The following is a 19,588-nucleotide window of genomic DNA, read 5'->3' on the forward strand; positions in this document are numbered from 1 at the left end:
ATTGTTAGGCCTGGAAATCCGCAGACCTTCCTGGTTAGTATCTCACCTGAACCTGACTACCAGGCTGTCAGGGTGTCAGGCTATCAGGGCACTTGAAGATAGGCGCCAGGCCATGGAGAGGACAACGGTCAAAATATCAGGACGATATTAGACCATATACGCGTATAATAAAGGAATTATATACGCGGCGTTAAATGTGAAGATTACGCAGTAAAAGCAGTAATTAAGGGAGGAATAATTAGTAATTACTACTGGCAATTATGGAGAATATTCTGCCTTTAATGACCAGATCAAGCAGCCGTTCAAGATGGAAGACTATATAAGGAACACTTTGAAGATATAGGAAGCATCTCATTCATACGCAAGAAGAAGCATATACAACACTTAGAGAAATACAAAGATTGTTATTATCACATAATTATTCTCCCAAATTACATAGTGAAATCCTCTCCTGGCTTGGTGCCCGTGGTTTTTCCCATTCAAGGGTTTTCCACGTACAAAATTATTTGTTTTGTTGTTGTTGTTATTTCATTTACGACTTGTTATTGTACCCTGACGACCTGACTAACAGACTACCTAGAGCTAGTTAACCCTACACAGTTTTACCCTGACCTGATTTCGCCTTGTGCAAAATCCACACAAAACAGTAAACTTATAGGCACTTGTACCCAAGAAGGCTTGAATCTCTGTAATGAGATATATGGAAATATATATCGAATATATTTCGATATATATTTAGTGTATGTATCCATAAGCTATGTATCTTGTATTATATTTTGTTCCCATGTTTGTAGGATATAGTTAGGATATCTTTGACTAGGGTTTTGGTGTATGACGTAGTATGCTCTTGTATATATTCCGTGCCTTGTATTTCGTCTTTCTCATCAATGATAATTGGCTTCTAAGCCTTTCGTATATCGTTTCAATATTCCCTCAGTTTATCATGGTATCATCGGAGCAGGTTTGATCCTTGCATCCACCACAATCATATTCACAAAACACAAACACAAAACTCCCACAATAATTTAATCAAACAATGACAAAAACTGGTGATGGAGGTTGAGAGAAGGGATCGGATAGTGGTCATGACAAATTGATTATACCACTATCATCCCCGTTGTTTCTCCATACCTTGGATAGTCCGAGTCTAAAATTGACTCAGAAAATGTTCAATGGTGACAATTACGACCTATGGGCTGATGCTGTCCGTAACGGACTTGACGCAAAGAACAAATTAGGTTTTGTCGATGGCACCGTCACGAAGCCCAAAGGTAGTGAAGCAGATTCGTATGAAGCAGTTGCATGGAGACAGTGTACTGCCATGGTGAAAGCCTGGTTGCGTAATGTAATTGACGAGAAGTTGCACCCTAGCATCACTTTTTCGGCCTCTGTAGTTGAAATTTAGAAGGAATTAAAGGAGCGATATTCCACGGATAACGCACCTCGTGTTCATCAACTCAAAAGCGAGTTGGCCGAGTGCAAACAGGGGACTCGTTCCGTTGTTGAATACTATACTCATTTGAAGTCCATATGGGATGAGTTGGCTAACTATAGCCGCATCCCACAGTGTACTTGCGGTGCAGGGGAAGCTTTTACTAAGGAGAAAGAAGAGGAGAAGGTGCACCATTTTATCATGGGACTCAATACCGCATTATACGATCAGATTCGCTCGAATCTGTTGATGGAAGACAACCTTGCCTCTCTAAGTCGAGCTTACGCACTCGTTTTGAGGGAGGAGAGCCACAAAGCGGTCACTCGGATTCGAGAAGAGCAAGCAGAGGTAGCAATGGCTATTCGAAATGGTGGCAGACGTGGTCGTGGCAGCTCTCTAGCGAGTGAACAAAAGGAGTACGAACCACCACGATGCAATTACTGCAACAAGTGGTATCATATAGAGGAGAATTGTTGGGACAAACTTGGAATTAACGGAAGGGGCCGTGGCAGAGGTAGAAGAGGTGGACGAGGTCGTGGTAGCAGAGGCACGAGTAACACGAGCCAAACAGCAAACGCGGCAACCACGAGTGAAGCAGAGTCGTCCAAGAAAGACCTGACAGTTGATGAAATTGAACAACTTAGGACCCTTCTCAATACTAAGCCGGAAGGTAACGAAAAATTGACAGGTATGAATCATACGAAATTGAGTGCGTGGATGCTTGATAGTGGTGCCTCGCATCACATGACGGGATGTCGCGAATTACTTAATGATTTATGGAAGGGGGAGTCATCGACAGTCGGTTTACCAGATGGTTCCACGATAATGGCAAGTGAACATGGAAAAGTAGCGATAAATAAACGTTTCGAACTTAAGGATGTTTTATATGTTCCATCGTTGACATGCCATCTTATTTCTATACAACAGTTGATTCGTGAAAACAATTGCATTGTGACCTTTAATTCTAATTATTGTATAATACAGGACCAATCTCCTAAGATGGAGATTGGATGGGGTGCAACGAGATGGCGTTTATTATTTGACACGGGTGGATGAAGTTGCAGCAAGGACTGATTTTGGCGAAGAGCGGGCATGGCATCGAAGACTAGGTCACCCTTCGCGAAATATTTTACCATTATTGAATAATTTACTTCATAAAAACTTGTCTTTTAATCCTGAACATGTTTGTGATCCTTGTTGCCGTGCTAAGAAAACCCGTTCAAGTTTTAAGATTAATAATAAACGACATGTTATTTTGTTTCATTTGATTCACTGTGACATATAGGGGCCTTATAAGGCTAGCAGTTTATCTGGAGCTCATTATTTTTTGACGATTGTCGATGACCATAGTAGGAGTGTTTGGGTTTACCTCATGAAGGATAAGGGAGAAGTAGGTGACTTGATGAAATATTTTTGTAAAATGGTACAGACACAATTTGGAAGACAGGTTAAAATTGTGCAAAGCGATAATGGCACCGAATTTCTTTCGGGATCATTAAAACATTACTATAATGAAAATGGAATGATCTTCCAAACTAGTGTAGTTGACATCCCTCAACAAAATGGACGGGTAGAGCGAAAACATAGACATATTTTGGAGAAAGCAAGGGCTCTTTGTTTTCAAGCAAATTTACCAATCGATTTTTGGGGGGAATGTGCGTTAATAGCTGCCTATTTAATTAATCGAACACCTACAAAATTACTTCAAGGCCGAACACCCTATGAGCTCGTGTATGGACACTCACCTAGTCTCGATAATTTGCGTGTTTTCGGGTGTCTTGCTTATGCACATAATAAGGATAGACCAAAAGATAAGTTCAAGGAAAGGGGGACGAGATGCATTTTCCTTGGTTACCCGAAAAATCAAAAAGATTGGAGAGTTTATAATTTAAAAACCAAACAGTTTTCTGTCTCACGCGATGTCATATTCTACGAGAATGTGTTTCCTTTTAGCGGCATTGCTACTTCACCAGGTGGTAACATTGAGTCAAATAATGACACTGAACCTATTATTTCCAACGATGACCACCAAGCAAGTGAATACTAGTGCTTCTGATGATCAAGAAGAGGAGGAGATCATCATAGATAATCCGACAGCCACTGTCGGGGGTGATAGCAGCACAGTCGTGGAGGGGGAGAGTGAAAACGAGGAAGGAGAGCAGCGTCTTGGTAGAAAAGAACGTCAAAAATTTGAGCCCGCATGGAAGAAAGACTACATTTGTAACTCACCCGTGTCATACCCACAAGCAAAGCTCACACGTCCCGCACTCCGTCCTCTACGAAAGGTACTCTCTATCCAATAATTAATTACGTCACAAGTAGTTGTTTTTCGACGTGTCACAGGAACTTTATTGCTGCTATTGATGCTACTAAAGAGCCAAGGAACTATGCTGAAGCCATACAAAAAGACGAATGGAAAATTGCGATGGCAAAAGAAATTGACGCACTTGAAAAGAATGGTACTTGGAAAATAGTCGATTTACCAAAGGGGAAGAGACCGATTGGCTGCAAATGGGTGTACAAAATAAAGCATAAAGTAGACGGAACCATCGAGCGATACAAGGCGAGGTTGGTAGCTCAAGGTTACACTCAAATTGAAGGAGTAGACTACCATGAAACGTTCGCTCCGGTTGCAAAAATGACTAGTGTCAGTTGTCTCTTGGCCGTGGCAGCAGCTAAGAAATGGAACATCGCTCAATTATATGTGAGCAATGCTTTTCTACATGGAGATTTGAGCGAAGAGGTATACATGAAATTGCCCCAAGTATTCGAAGCGACCGACACCAATAAGGTATGTCGACTATTGAAATCTCTATATGGTTTAAAGCAAGCTTCAAGAAATTGGTTTGCGAAGTTGAAAGATGCATTGAAAGGTGTTAGGCCTGGAAATCCGCAGACCACCCTGATCAGCATTACACCTGAACCTGACTGCCAGGCTCTCAGGGTGCCAGGCTCTCAGGGCACATGAAGTTAGGCGCCAGACCATGGAGAGGACAACGGTCCAAATATCAGGACAATATTTGACCACATCCGCGTATATTAATGGAAATAAATACGCAGCATTAAGTATGAAGATTGTGCAGTAAATACGGTAATTAAGAGGGAAATATTCAGCAATTATTACCAGCAATTATGGAGAATATTCAGCCTTCAATGCTTGATCATGCAGCCGTTCAAGATAAGAAGCTATATAAAGAACACTTGAGAGATCTGAAGAGGGACACCATTCATACGCAAGAAGCTATATACATATTACATAGAAATACAAACATTGTTGTTATCATAAGAATATTCTCTCAAATCATATAGTGAAATCCTCTCCTGGCTTGGTGCCCGTGGTTTTTTCCCTTTCAAGGGTTTTCCACGAACAAAATTGTTTGTCTTGTTATTTTTGTTATCTTATTTACAGCTTACTATCGTACCCTGTCAACCTGACCAGAAATCTAATTAGAGCTAGTTAACCCTGCACGATACCACCCTGACCTGATTTCGCCTTGCGCAAAATCCACACAAAACAAAAGGATATGGCTTCACTCAATCTATGGCGGATTATTCGCTATTTATGATAAGAAAAGGAGGTGTGTTTCTTGGTGTTTTGATATATGTTGACGATATGATCGTAGTCAGCGACAATGCCAAAGCTTGTGACGAATTGAAGCGTTTCCTCGACTTGAAGTTTGGAATTAAAGACCTTGGTCGTCTGAAATATTTTTTGGGTATCGATGTAGCTCATGGGGCAACGGGTTTGTTTCTAAGCCAACGCAAATATGCAGTGGAGATCATTAAAGAAGCAAGAATGGAAGGAGCTAAACCCATTAACACTCCCATTCCTCAAAATCACCAATTGGCATTTACGAGAGGCTATATTTTAAAGGACCCAATGAAGTATCGAAGGCTAGTGGGTCGGTTAGTATACCTGACCATTACCCGACCAGATTTGGTTTATGTTGTGCACATCCTTTTTCAATTCGTTCACGAGCCTAGAAAAGAACATTTGGATGCGGCACTTCGTGTGGTTCGTTATATAAAAGGAAACCCGGGCAAAGGAATAGTGATGAGTACAGACACGGTCTTCCAGCTTCATGGGTATTCGGACTCGGACTGGGGACGATGTCCTTTGACGAGACGGTCGTTGACGGGATATTTTGTGTCATTAGGACAAACACCTATCTCCTGGCGAGCTAAGAAACAGCACACGGTGTCAAAGTCGTCGGCCGAAGCTGAATATAGAGCAATGGCAGCTGTGACAAGCGAGCTTATTTGGATTAAATCCTTTCTCAAGTCTCTCGGCATCCAACATGATCAACCAATGCGAGTGTTGTGCGACAATCAGGCTGCTATGCACATTGCCAAAAATCCCGTTTTCCACGACCGTACAAAGCACATTGAAATAGATTTCCATTTCATCCGGCAACATTTGATCGACAAGAATATAATGACAAGCTATGTTCGGAGTAAGGAGCAAATAGCAGACCTTTTCACTAAAGCTCTTGGTGGCGAAGCGTTCGACTATTTACAGCGTAAGGGCATTCGGTTACCCAATGCACCAACTTAAGGGGGAGTATGGAAATATATATCGAATATATTTTGATATATATTTCGTGTATGTATCCGTAAGCTATGTAACTTATATTATATTTTGTTCCCATGTTTGTAGGATATAGTTAAGATATCTTTGACTAGGGTTTTGGTGTATGGCGTAGTATGCTCTTGTATATATTTCGTGCCTTATATTTCGTCTTTCTCATCAATGATAATCGGCTTCTAAGCCTTTCGTATATCCTTTCAATATTCCCTCAGTTTATCAAGATCAAATTAAATCAACAATTAAAACGCCAGAATTTGGTTGAAAGAAACCAACTAGGTGAATTTTGTAACCAATTTGGCATGGATGTGCCAGCTTCTTCCCATAAGAAGAACAAACATTTTAATAATTCTTATAATACTTATAAAAAAAGAAAAAAGAAATATTACTCTAAGGACAAGCTGGATAAAAAGATTGAAAGAAAAGCCTTTAGAAAATCTTATAAGAAAAATAAAAAAACCAGACAGATAGATTGTCTGTTATAAATGCAATAAGATTGGCCACTTTGCTAAAGACTGTTGGACCAAAAATAAAATTGTTAGTCTTGATATTGATAATGAAATAAAAGACAAGTTATACAAACTTTTTCTAGTTTCTGATGAGAAATTTGAAGAATCTAGTTCCAGCTCTGGTAATGAGGTTAAGATTATGGATAATGATTCTTATCTCTCTGAATCTGAAGCTCAGAATGTGAACCTTGTTTAAAGGGTAAATCTTGTGACAAAAATAACATTAATAATCATGATTATTATAATCTAGTATCTCAGTTTCAAGAAAATCAGATAAATGTTCTCGATAACAATCAATGGGTTGAATTACTTAGAACTATCAAAGACCCTGAAATGAGGTCTAAGATAATAGATCAAATAGGCAATGAACCTAGTACTTCTAATACTGAAATTAGTTTTCGTACGGAAAAAGATTACAAAGAACCTTATACTATGTCTGAAGTTTATAATCTTCTAAAAGTACGACAGATAAATTCTCACCCTACTTCTTTAAAAGATATTTTATCAGCAATCTTAAACTAGAAATAAAAAATCTAAAGAATGAGACTAGAAGTCAAGATACCAGAATATCTAATCTTGAAATTCTTAGTCTTCTAGACTAAGCTCCCAAGAATAAAGAGACTCAAGAAAGTCAGATAAATTCCGAAAGCGCTAATAAGAATCCAGACATACCTGACAAAATTGTTGGAAGTAAAGAGACTGTGAACTCTTTAAATTTTAATAATGAATTTCTTCAAACCCTTGAGACTGTTGTTAGTAAAAAAAAATGGTATATCAAAATTATCCTAAAAATTGATAATTATTTTTCAAAAGAAGTTATTGCTCTTATAGATAGTGGTGCAGATTTAAATGTTATTCAAGAAGGATTAATTCCTACAAGGTATTTTGAAAAAACCTCTCATACTCTTTCTCATGCAGGAGGAGAAAAATTGAATATTAAATTTAAGCTTCCTAGAGCTTCTATTTGTGTTGATGGGAAATATATTCCATTAAGTTTTCTATTAGTCAAAAATAAATTATCTACCCAAGTTGTTCTTGGAACACCATTTCTTAATAAAATTTATCCTTTTACTTGTGTGAACAAGGAAAAAATTGTTGCAACTTATGACGATGCTTCCATAACTTTTATATTTATAACAAAACCTTGTCTAAAGATTTTTCATCAGATGTATGATCATTTGGTTTTAAAAGAAAGCCAATTGGGGTTTTTAAAACAAGAAGTTAATGTATTAACCATTGAAGAACGTCTTCAAAATCCTAAATTAAAGGAAAATATTAAAATTTTATCTGATTCTTTTTCCACGGATATTTGTGGAGATCACCCTAATGCTTTCTGGAATAGAAAGAAACATGTAGTGAATCTACCTTATGAGGATGATTTTAAAGAAGATAATATCTCTACCAAGGCTAGACCATGTCAGATGAATTTAGAGTATTTAATACCCTGTAAGAATGATATAGCCTCTTTATTAGAGAAAAAAGTAATTGGGCCATCAAAATCTCCATGGTCATGTACTGCTTTTTATGTTAATAAACATTCTGAACGGGAACGAGGAGTTCCTAGACTTGTGATCAATTACAAACCCTTGAACAAAGTTTTAAAATGGATTAGATATCCAATACCTAACAAAAAAGATCTTTTAGATAGATTATATGATTCTATCATATTCTCTAAATTTGATTTAAAATCAAGTTATCGCGATTGATTGATCCTGCTAATCATTATAAAATAGCTTTTAATGTCCCTTTTGGACAATATGAATGGCACGTTATGCCTTTTGGGCTTAAAAATGCTCCGTCATAATTTATGAAAATTATGAATGAGATATTCAACAGTTACAGTGACTTTATTATAGTCTATATTGATGATATCTTGGTTTTCTCAAAGACTATTGAGATGCATTTTAAGCATTTAGATATCTTTAAAAAAATTGTTATAAATAACGGGTTAGTAATATCCAAACCAAAAATGATTTTATTTCAAACAAAAATCAGGTTTCTTGGCCATAATATTGAAAAGGGAAATATAATCCCTATCAATCGTAGTATAGAATTTGGGTCAAAATTTCCTGACGAAATAACTGATAAAACTCAGTTACAAAGATTTTTAGGAAGTCTAAATTATATTTCCCCCTACTACAAGAACATTGCCCAGGACACAACAATTCTATATGAAAGGCTAAAGAAGAATGCCCAGCCTTGGACTGAATGTAACACCCCGTAAATTTGAAAACCATTATTATTATTTCAAATAAATCAAGTGGGGGTGATTGTAACACCCCATGTTAATTGAAGATGTCCAGTGATAGGCTTAAATGACTAGTGCTTAAAGGGATTGGAAGTACTACTCATATCAACAAAGTGCACTTTCTTTTATGGTCATCCATGCAAAAGAACTCCACAGTTAAGCGTGCTTGGCTGGGAGTAGTCTTAGGATGGGTGACCTCCTGGGAAGGTTTCCGGGATGCGCATGAGTGAGGACAAAATGCGCTGTAAAGGACCCGTGTTGATCTGTGGGCCATGTACACAGCCTGGTGAGCTATTATAAGTAACCGCTCCCGACCCGGTTTGGGCTGGGGTGTTACAGTTGGTATCAGAGCATATTTGCTCTCGACGCACGTTTGTGCACCCCCAATGTAAATAACTTGACCTTAAAATAATAAACTTGAGAGATGGGTAGGATGGGTAGACTTAGGACCTTATGTTGTAGTCTCTTTGTGATTGCTATTTGTTAGGTGCTAACCAATGTTCTCTTTTGCAAGATGGCTTCTCCAAGATCCGTAGATAATGCAATCTTGCAAGCTCTTACTCAGATTCTTCAGAATCAGCAAAACCAACCAGCCCCTCCTCCCCCTTCTCAGTTTCCAGAAGGTGATAGACCCGGTTCTTACACTTGGGTGCCAAGTCAATTGACTCGAAACAAGACTCAAACTTATGGTGGTGAAGGTGGCACTCACCGAATGGTTTCGGGAATTGGAGATAAGCTTTGTCTTGTATGATGTTCGTGAAGAGGATAAGGTGAAATTGGCTTCTCACTTCCTTGTGAAAGAAGCTGATAGATGGTGGACCATGACTAGTCCTACTTCCACTCTTGAGCCTGGTTTTGGTTGGGATCGCTTTAAGGATCTAGTTGAGACTAGGTTCTATCCAAAAGAGCTAAAACAACAAAGGCTTAAAGAGTTTATGAATTTGAAGCAAGGAAGTCTTTCTGTCCAAGCCTTTACCGACAAGTTCAATGAACTTGCTCACTATGCTTCTAGACTTGTCAAAAATGAAGAAGAAAAGGCTTTCTTTTACCTTGACAAGCTCACTCCAAAGCTTAAGAGCTTGATCCTTAGGGATTCTACTTCCTTTGTCTCAATCTATGATGATGCATTATGGGCCGAGAGCTCTATTCGGGATATTGATGAAGAGGCTCGTGCTTCTCGTACTTCCCTTGGTAAGAGGCCACTCTACTCCACTTCTAGGCCTTATGTTGCTCCTTCTAGACCCTTTGTGCCTACTTCTTCCCCCTCTTATCCTAACAAGAAGAGGTTTGTTCCGAGTGGACAAGCAAATCAAGGTGCTCGTGTTCTATCTCCTAGCAACGACAAAAATCCTAAGGGTCGTATGTGCTATCATTGTAAGAAGCCTTTGCATCCCGGAATTGGTTGCTTTGATAAGCAATTTGTGTGTTTCTCCTGCAACAAGTCTGGACACAAGGCTAATGAGTGTCCTGAGAGGAAGACTACTACTACTCCTGTTGTTCCTGAGAGGCCGAGAGGTCGCATCTTTGTGATGAGCCGTGCTGAGGCTGAGGCACACCCAGACATAGTCACTGGTACGTTCTTAATATTTGATGTCCCTTGTTTGGTTTTATTTGATACCGGTGCTTCTTTGTCATTTATATCGATGAAATTCTCCGACAAGTTACCTCTTGAACCTGCACTTGGAGATAGTACATCAATATCTTTACCCTCCGGCGACATCTTCTCTTGTTCTTATTTTTATTCGGATGTCCCTATATCGATAGCGGAATCTATTTTCCCGGCTAATCTCCTTCGATTTCCACTTGAGGAGTTTGATGTTATTTTGGACATGGATTGGTTATCTACTTATCATGCTCGATTTGAATGTCGAGATCAAAAGATTGTTCTTAAAAGCCCTTTGGGTACTCGCGTATCTTATCAAGGGGTTAGAAAGCAAACAAGTGTGAAGTTGATCTCAGCTATGAAGATGGTGAATGCTTTGAAGAAGGGTCATCAAGCATTCCTATGTGTAGTGACTACTTCTAATTCTCCTTCTCTTCCTCCCTTGAAGGATGTTCCCATTGTTTGTGAATTTCCGGATGTATTTCCCGATGAATTACCCGGGGTTCCTCCTGAAAGAGATGTTGAATTTTCTATTGACCTAGTTCCCGAAACCGGTCCTATTGCTAAAGCTCCTTATCGTATGGCACCTTCCGAATTGAAGGAGTTGAGAGTTCAACTTGATGACTTGATTGAGAAAGGCTTTATTAGGCCTAGTGCTTCTCCTTGGGGTTCCCCGTCCTCTTTGTGAAGAAAAAGGAGGGATCTATGCGACTTTGCATTGATTATCGTGAACTCAATCGTGTGACAATCAAGAACAAGTATCCTCTTCCACGAATTGATGATCTCTTTGACCAATTACGTGGTGCTTCTACTTTTTCCAAAATTGACCTCCGATCGGGTTATCATCAAATTCCGGTGCGTGAGTCCGATATTCCTAAGATTGCTTTCAGCACGAGATATGGTCATTTCGAATTTAAAGTGATGCCTTACGGATTGACTAATGAATCGTAACTTTAGTGAGTACCTCGATAAGTGTGTGGTGGTGTTCATTGATGATATCTTGATTTTCTCAAAGAATGATGAAGAACATGCCCTACACCTCCGTATCATCTTAGACATTCTACATCGTCAAAAGTGGTATGCTAAGTTCTCGAAATGTGAATTTTGGTTGCATCAAGTAACTTTTCTTGGACATGTCATATCCAATGATGGTGTTATGGTAGATCCTTCTAAGATTGAGGCCGTTGTTGATTGGAAGAGTCCGAAAAATGTGACTGAGATTCGAAGCTTTCTCGGTTTGGCGGGTTATTACCGTCGATTCGTGAAAGATTTCTCTAAGTTAGCTAGACCGATGACTCAATTGTTGAAGAAGGAGTCTAAGTATGTGTGGACCGATGAGTGTGAGAATGCCTTCTTAGAGTTGAAGACTAGGTTGACTACCGCTCCGGTGTTGACCTTACCTGAGGATGGTGTGGACTACGATGTTTATTGTGATGCTTCAAAGCATGGCCTAGGTTGTGTCTTGATGCAAAACCGAAGGGTTATTGCTTATGCTTCTCGACAACTGAGGGTTCACGAGGTGAACTATCCGACTCATGATCTTGAATTAGCCGCCGTGGTACATGCCTTGAAGACATGGAGGCATTACCTTATTGGAGTTCATTGCCGCATTTATACCGATCATAAGCGTTTGAGGTGTATCTTTACCCAGAAAGAATTGTATATGAGGCAAAGAAGATGGCTAGAGTTGGTGAATGATTACGATGCCGAGTTGATTTATCATGAAGGGAAAGCAAATGTGGTGGCCGATGCTTTGAGTAGGAAGACTAGTCACTCTTTGAGCACTAAACTTGTGTTACCTGATGAATTTACCACGGAATTTCAAAAGTTAGGGATAAGCCTTGTTGGGAAGGGCTTTGACTATCTTAGTGCCTTGAGTGCAGAACCCGACTTTTACCATGAGATCCGTACGTGCCTACCTGAGGATGCTACTTTCAAGTCCATTCAAGCAAAAATCCAACTTGGGCAAGCTAAGGATTGTGTGGTGGATAGTGATGGATACCTTCGTTACCAAGGTAGGATGTATGTTCCGAGAGTAGCCGAGTTGAGGAAGAAGATCCTTGATGAAGCTCACCTTTCTCCTTACTCTATTCATCCTGGTGATGACAAGATGTATAAAGACTTGAGATAACAGTTTTGGTGGCCTAGGATGAAGATTGATGTCCTAGAGTATGTTAGCAAGTGTCTTACCGTCGAAAGTGAAGATTGAGCATCGAAACCCGGGGTTTGCTAAAACCTTTGGATGTTCCCCTTTGGAAATGGGAGTCCATCTCCATGGACTTTGTGATGGCTTTACCTAAGACTGCTAGCGGAAAGGACGCGGTTTGGGTGGTTGTAGATCGATTGACCAAATGTGCTAGGTTTATACCTATCAAGGAGACATGGAGATTAGATGTCCTAGCTGGTGCCTACGTGAAGGAGATAGTACGCTACCATGGAGTGCCTAAGGATATAGTTTCAGATCGTGACCCGAGATTCTCGTTCCGTTTTCGGGATCGCTTTGTAAGAAGCCATGGGTAGTAAGCTACTAATGAGTACCGCTTTTCATGCCGCTACAGATGGACAGACTGAGAGGACTATCAAGACTTTAGAGGACCTCCTCCGTGCTTGTGCTTTAGACTTCCACACTTCTTGGGAGAAGTGCTTACCTCTTGTTGAATTCTCCTACAACAATAGCTATCATACTTCTATCAAGATGTCACCTTATGAAGCTTTGTATGGTAGGAAGTGCCGTAGTCCGGTCTGTTGGGATCAAGTCCAAGATGCTCATGTGTTGGGACCCGATTTGGTGACTGAGACCATCAATCAGGTTCAGATCATTCGAGAGCGTATGAAAGCCACTCAAGACCGACAGAAATCGTATGCTGATGCCCGTCGTCGACCACTTGCCTTTGAGGTTGATGATCGAGTATTCCTTAAGGTGTCACCTATGAAAGGGGTGAAACGTTTTGGTGTGAAAGGAAAGTTGAGTCCCAAATACATTGGACCTTTCCGTGTGCTTGAGAAGATTGGTCCCGTTGCTTACCGTTTAGAGTTACCCCCGAATTTGAGCAAGGTTCATAATGTCTTCCATGTATCTTAGTTGAGGAAGTACATTAGTGATCCGAGCAATGTTATTCAAGAAGAAATCTCAGATTTGGAACCTAACTTGGCTTTGGAAGAAAGGCCGATCCGAATCCTCGAAAGGGCAAACAAGCAACTTAGAAACAAAGTGGTGCCCCTAATTCGTATCCTTTGGCGTTGTGGAAATGTCGAAGAAGAAACTTGGGAGCCTGAATCTTCTATGTTAGCTAAATATCCCGACCTCTTCTCGTGAGGTACTTTCCGTTCCTTTATCTAATCCTTGTGAGTTTTAGCTTTCGAGTGTTCCTCTCCTTCCCTAGAATATTCTCCGCGTTGGTAGTCATTGCTTAGTTGTATAAGAGCCGTAGTTAGAGTTTATTCATGATTAGTGGAGTCATTATCCGTATTAAAGAGTTTCGAACTAAAGGTTTTTGAAAATGTTTTAATGTTTTCCCACTGGTTTTAACGTCAATGAGTGTTAAGGCTCGTTATTGGAGACGTCCGATAATTAGTTTTCTCAGTTGTTGGCGTAAAAATGTATTTTTGTTCTGATTTGGAATGTTGGTGTTCTCGGGCGACCGACGAGGATATTTCCGTTCCATTGAAAGGACACGTATATTTTCATAAGTTCTTGTTTTGAAGATGTTGATTAATTGATTTAAAGAGAAAGACCTACATATATACGATGTTCCTTCTTCTAAGTTTCGGGGACGAAACTTCTTAAAAGGAGGGATGATTGTAACACCCCCTAAATTTGAAGACCTTTATTATATTTTAAAAGTAATATTTTAATCTATTTTAATTTAATATTAATTTATTTGAAATAATAATAATTTGATAAAATATAATTTTATTTTAGTTTGAAGTAATGTAATCACTTTTGATAGTTTAGAAATGTTTAAAAGTAATTTAAACTATATTTAAACCTTTTACTTTGATAGAATAGATTTCTGATAAAAGTCGTAATATTGGGATTTTCCCATTTCTTACGGTCGTTGGGTAAACGAGTTTGGATATTGGGCAAATGAGTACTTAATCTTTTAGTAAAATCGTGTTTAAGAACTTTAATATTCTCGGAAATCGCGTTCGACGAATATTTCTAATTACCGTCGAAGCAAACCCAAAACGTAAACAATTGACCAACCTCCCCATGCCAATTGGACCGCCCATCACCCTCCATTTGTCCCCTCTTTCAATTTTCATTTCCTCCATTCTCAATCTATCTCCTCCTTCTCTCAAACACCAAAAACCTACCAAAAATCCTCCTTACAAACCCTAAATCCTTCATAATTCGTCCATTTCTCCACCAAATTTCATAAAAATTATATGCTTGGAATCCTCTTTTCATTCCTCATCTCCTAGTAAGATTTATTTTCATTTCACCCAATTTTTGTTTTAAGGCTCATCTTTTAGGGTTTCGAATTTAAGCTTAATAATTGTGTTTTTGTTGTTCTTATAGGTGAAGAATTTGAAGATGAGTTAGGTGACTCATATGTGGTTGAAGATGGAGAGTAATTTTGGGTTTTAGAAGCTTTCTCAAGTTATTACTTGTCTCTTTGCTAGCTTAAGGTAACTATTCCGAGTTACTCGACGATTTAATGTCACATAGATGTTGTGTTTGTTGTTTGTTAAGTGTTTAGGTGATTGATAATGTGTTAGTTTCATTTTTCACATGACTTGTGTTGTTAAAGTTTACTAATTTGTGGTTATTTCATATACTTGAGTATTGAAACGAAATGGGTATTGTTGATTGTTGCTTGAGACGGTATTAAATTGAGCTTGAAACGGATTTTGGTAGGAAAAAGGGAAAAGGGCGGAAAAACCGCCCAAAACAGCCCATAAAGGGGCGCGGCAGACCAGCGGCAGCCGGTGGGTCCGGCCGGATTTTGACCCGTCATTTTGGGTCGGGTCTTGGGTCTATTATTTGATGTTTTGGGCCTATGGTTCATGTTTTGAAGTATGTTGGTATTTTGGCATGTAGGAAATTGTTTAAGCTAATATTTCCGTTGAATTGGTTATTTTATAAGTTGGCATATTTTCTCTATGTCAATAGTTTTCACATGATAGAAATTAAAAATGGCAAGAGTATGACATTGTGATAAATTCCGTGATGTGGGCCAAAATGGGCCAAGACTCGAAAAGGCCAATTTGACCAAATGAGTTTGGTCAAGCTAGGTTTAAACCGGTCAGCCTCGATTTGACCGATGACCCATCGCGGGACTAGGATCGAGGATTTGTCTTTGAGTATGATTGTCTTTTCATATGTTGGTTGTTGGATGAATTGGTTGCCTTATACTTGAGTCTTCTTGCCTTGTTGCCATTTTAGCTTGTCCTCATGAATTATGAGATTAACGGTTCGCTGAGTTTTGGATTACTAATGAGATTGTGGATATTGTTGGATTGTTAGCTGAATTTACATTTTTGTAGTCTTTCTCAAGGAAGGATGTTATCCTAGAGTCCCTGATTTGAGTATAAGTATTTATGTTGCCAGTTTGGACTCTTTGCCCCTCTTATGGTTAAGTGGGTGTCCTACTTGTCTTGTGTGGTGTTGGTATCTTAGACCATCGTCATAGATAGGCCCCTTATAGTCTTTGACGAGTGTATGTTCACCGCTTAATAGCCTTTGTGTCTTAGCTTGGTGGGTTTATATCCAAGTTAGGGTATGACTTCCTGACGTACTCTTAGAAGTATGTAGTCAGCTTAAGTACTAGCCAACCCTTTGGTGGACTCCTTAGGGGTACTCATGTGTTTTTATCATGGGTCTTGGATGCGGTAGTTTTCCGCATGTCGCTAGGTCTGCACAGGTTTAGGACTTGGGTGTTTACCTTACCTCGTGGTATAGACTCGAGTTACAGAGTGACTATTGACTGTACTAGGAACTTATGCATGTCTCTAGATATATTGTCCTTTCTTGTTTGATGATTCTATGAATCATAGAAGGTGAGATGCAAGCCGGCTATGGTTGATAGATTTTGGATTCCTGGATGTTATGTGATTCACATGATAGTGTAGTATGAGTCGGTCTAGTATTCACATGCTAGGACTATGTGTTGTTATATTGTTGTTCACATGATAAGTACGATTGTCTAGCATCCATATGCTAAGGCTTTGTGTTATTCACATTCATATTCTTATGTTTACATGTTATATTAATTATGACATTTCGTGGCTGGGAGAACTCGGAGTTACTCCCCACTGACTGTGGCTTTCGTATTTGTATAAAATGCGATCGACAGGTATGGTGATGCTTATATGGGGTTCATGGCCGAGCTAGCGAGCAAAGTAACCTTGGGACTTACTTAGATTTGGTTTTATTTGTAGAGACTCTTATACAAGTTTTTATGTCACATACATTTTAGGGACATATGTCTCCCTCTTTACATTTGGTTGTATAACTTTGCTATTCGCGACTTTAGCGATGGTTATGTTATGAAACTTCTATTTAGACCTTGTATGTTTTGACACCTTTCAATTTGGATATCTTTATAACAGGTTCAGGTTTTAAAAATTACAGGTTTTTACCCAAATGAACCTATTACAAACATATCCATACAGTTTTATTATAGAATTACGTGTTTACTTTTCCGCAATGAAACAGTGTGTCACAGTTGGTATCAGAGCAACCCTGCGACCATGTGGTGATCGGAGGCAGTTGTTATACGCTCCTGGAGGCAGTGGTTATACGCTCCATTGTAATCACACACCTAGCGGGGGAGGATTCTGGGCTAGCTGTTATGCTCCCAGGCGCAACGAGGACGTTGCGTTCTTCAAGTGGGGGTGATTGTAACACCCCATGTTAATTGAATAGGTCCAGTGATAGGCTTAAATGACTAGTGCTTAAAGGGATTGGAAGTACTACTCATATCAACAAAGTGCACTTTCTTTTATGGTCATCCATGCAAAAGAACTCCACAGTTAAGCGTGCTTGGCTGGGAGTAGTCTTAGGATGGGTGACCTCCTGGGAAGGTTTCCGGGATGCGCATGAGTGAGGACAAAATGCGTAGTAAAGGACCCGTGTTGATCTGTGGGCCATGTACAAAGCCTGGTGAGCTATTATAAGTAACCGCTCCCGACCCGGTTTGGGCTGGGGTGTTACACTGAAGAGCATTCTAATGCTGTCAGGTTGATTAAAAGAAAAGTTGTTTCTTTACCTTGCTTATCTCTTGCAAATCCCCATTGGGATAAAATAATTGAAACAGATGCCTTTGATATAGGTTATGGTGGTATTTTAAAACAGGTTGATCCCACCAGCAAACAAGAATTTCTAGTCAGATTTTATTCTGGCAAATGGAATAATGCTCAAAAAAATTATGCTACTATAGCAAAAAAAAATTCTTGCTATAGTCAGATGTGTTTTAAAATTTCAAGATGACTTATATAATAAACATTTTATTATTAAAACTGACTGCAAAGCAGCCAAGTTTATGTTTCTAAAAGACTTTAAACATGATGTTTCTAAACAAATGTATGCCGGATAAGCGAGACCCATTTAGCCCTTTTGATTTTACAATTATTTACAAGAAAGGTGAAGATAATCACCTCCCTGATTTTTTGACAAGAGAATATTTATAATATTCTTTTCTTTTCAGGAATGCTTACCCACAGTAAAGACGACCCCTCTAATAGAGGTGGTAGAGGTCGTGGTAAATCTTCATATAGAGGAGGAAAGAGTTCTAGTTATACCATAGCTCAATATGGTAATAAAAAGCTAATAGTAGCAGACTTATCTGGAGCTAGTCAAACTGAGCTCAAGGAGTTCACAAAATGGAGGCAGCTTCAAAAAAGAGGGACTGATATTCCCAGCTCTTCTTCCAACCCCTCATTTTCTTCAGCTGTTCAAAACACTACCCAAAAAGAAGATGAAATGCTTCAAAATGAAGATGAAAGAGTAATACTCTTACTCAATGAATCTGATAAAAATGGGAAGACAAGCCATGGATACTCTATGACAGATATTTAGGAGGACATGGTTATACCATGGAAACATACAAACCTCGACATTTCTATGAGACAATACTCTCTAGTAATGGCTGCACTTTTACCCATTTTACTTGGACAAATAAGGAAATTTATAATTTCTCTAAAATAATTATTGGATAGGTAATATCCATGAACGACTGGGGAATATCTCCATTAACAGAAAAAACGGTGGTGATAAAAAATACATCAGTTAAATATAACTATTGGGATTATATCCAGGCCTTTGATAAGGTATTTCTTTATGAAAATGATAAACGAAGTCATACTTGGTTTATCAAAATCAATTCTGATATTTATAATCATGACCTTCCAATATGGTTGGTTAATTGGTGGCGCTTTTATGGCACTTCAGAGTATATTCTACCATCCGTTCTAAAAGAATATTTTGATAAATGGAAGTTGGTAATACCGTCAACACAAGAAAATAATATGGTTCCTGAAAATATGAGATTTTTCATAGAATTCTCTATTTCATGGATCTGGAGAACCAGACCCGTAACAGGTTATAGCCAAAGTTTCTTTTGCCTCAAACAAAGATCATATTCTCGCTTTTGGGAGACGATGATAAGAAAAAATGACCAAGGACAGTTAAACTGCACTCCTACCATAGATATTTTTAAAGAAAGAATTCACTCTTATACAAGTTTAAAAGAAATTGAAGATAAAGAATATAGGGAAAAGGAAAAAGGAAAAAGCTTGATTCCTGGAAATTTTGGATGATGATGAACCTATGGACATCCATGAAGCTTCTGAGGAAGAAATCATAAAAGCATATATGGATGGTCTAAAAAAGACCCTTAAACTGAAGAAAGAAGGGGATAAGAAATCCTCAAAAAGTGACACATCAATGACTTCAAACAATAGCCATAATTCACTCGATTTTCTACACGGGATGCTCGGGACCCAGATGATAATTCTTAGATTGATAAAATCACAGCCTTTTTACAAGGAGGAAATTAATTATTTATGTTTTTATCAACAGTTGTTAAACGACTTATTTCTACTGTAGACATTTTTATAATGCTATAGTGTTATTACGCTCTTGTATAATAATGTAGCTTGTAACGTAAGCGCTTACGTTTGCGTTTTTGTTTGTTTGTACTCCCACTTTTCTATATAAGAGGGCTCTTGTTCACTTACAGAGGTAGGTTCTTCTAACACCCCCCCC

The 19,588-nt window shown here is 38.8% G+C and overlaps 1 protein-coding gene across 1 annotated transcript; it reads left to right on the forward strand.

Moving 5' to 3' along the window:
• The first annotated feature begins 1,165 nt into the window (after window positions 1-1,165).
• LOC141618213 (uncharacterized) lies at window positions 1,166-18,400 on the forward strand. Its single transcript, XM_074435320.1, has 13 exons — window positions 1,166-1,390; window positions 1,487-2,328; window positions 2,417-2,615; window positions 2,718-2,855; window positions 3,406-3,665; window positions 3,776-4,305; window positions 5,056-5,952; window positions 6,610-6,707; window positions 6,800-6,985; window positions 9,289-9,397; window positions 9,537-9,655; window positions 10,217-10,346; window positions 18,030-18,400. Exons 1-13 carry the CDS (start codon window positions 1,166-1,168, stop codon window positions 18,398-18,400), a joined length of 4,104 nt encoding a protein of 1,367 aa, XP_074291421.1.
• Window positions 18,401-19,588: the final 1,188 nt, after the last annotated feature.

Source organism: Silene latifolia, chromosome X (genome assembly GCF_048544455.1).
Source record: "Silene latifolia isolate original U9 population chromosome X, ASM4854445v1, whole genome shotgun sequence".
NCBI lineage: Eukaryota > Viridiplantae > Streptophyta > Magnoliopsida > Caryophyllales > Caryophyllaceae > Silene > Silene latifolia.

What these genes read in the sequence shown, in the direction of transcription:
- LOC141618213 (XM_074435320.1), top strand. Translation starts at nt 1,166, where the DNA reads ATGTTCAATGGTGACAATTACGACCTATGGGCTGATGCTGTCCGTAAC. An exon ending in CCCTTCTCAGTTTCCAGAAG is followed by an intron (nt 9,398 to 9,536) that starts GTGATAGACCCG and finishes ATGTTCGTGAAG; the next exon opens with AGGATAAGGTGAAATTGGCT. An exon ending in GGGATCGCTTTAAGGATCTA is followed by an intron (nt 9,656 to 10,216) that starts GTTGAGACTAGG and finishes TCCTGCAACAAG; the next exon opens with TCTGGACACAAGGCTAATGA.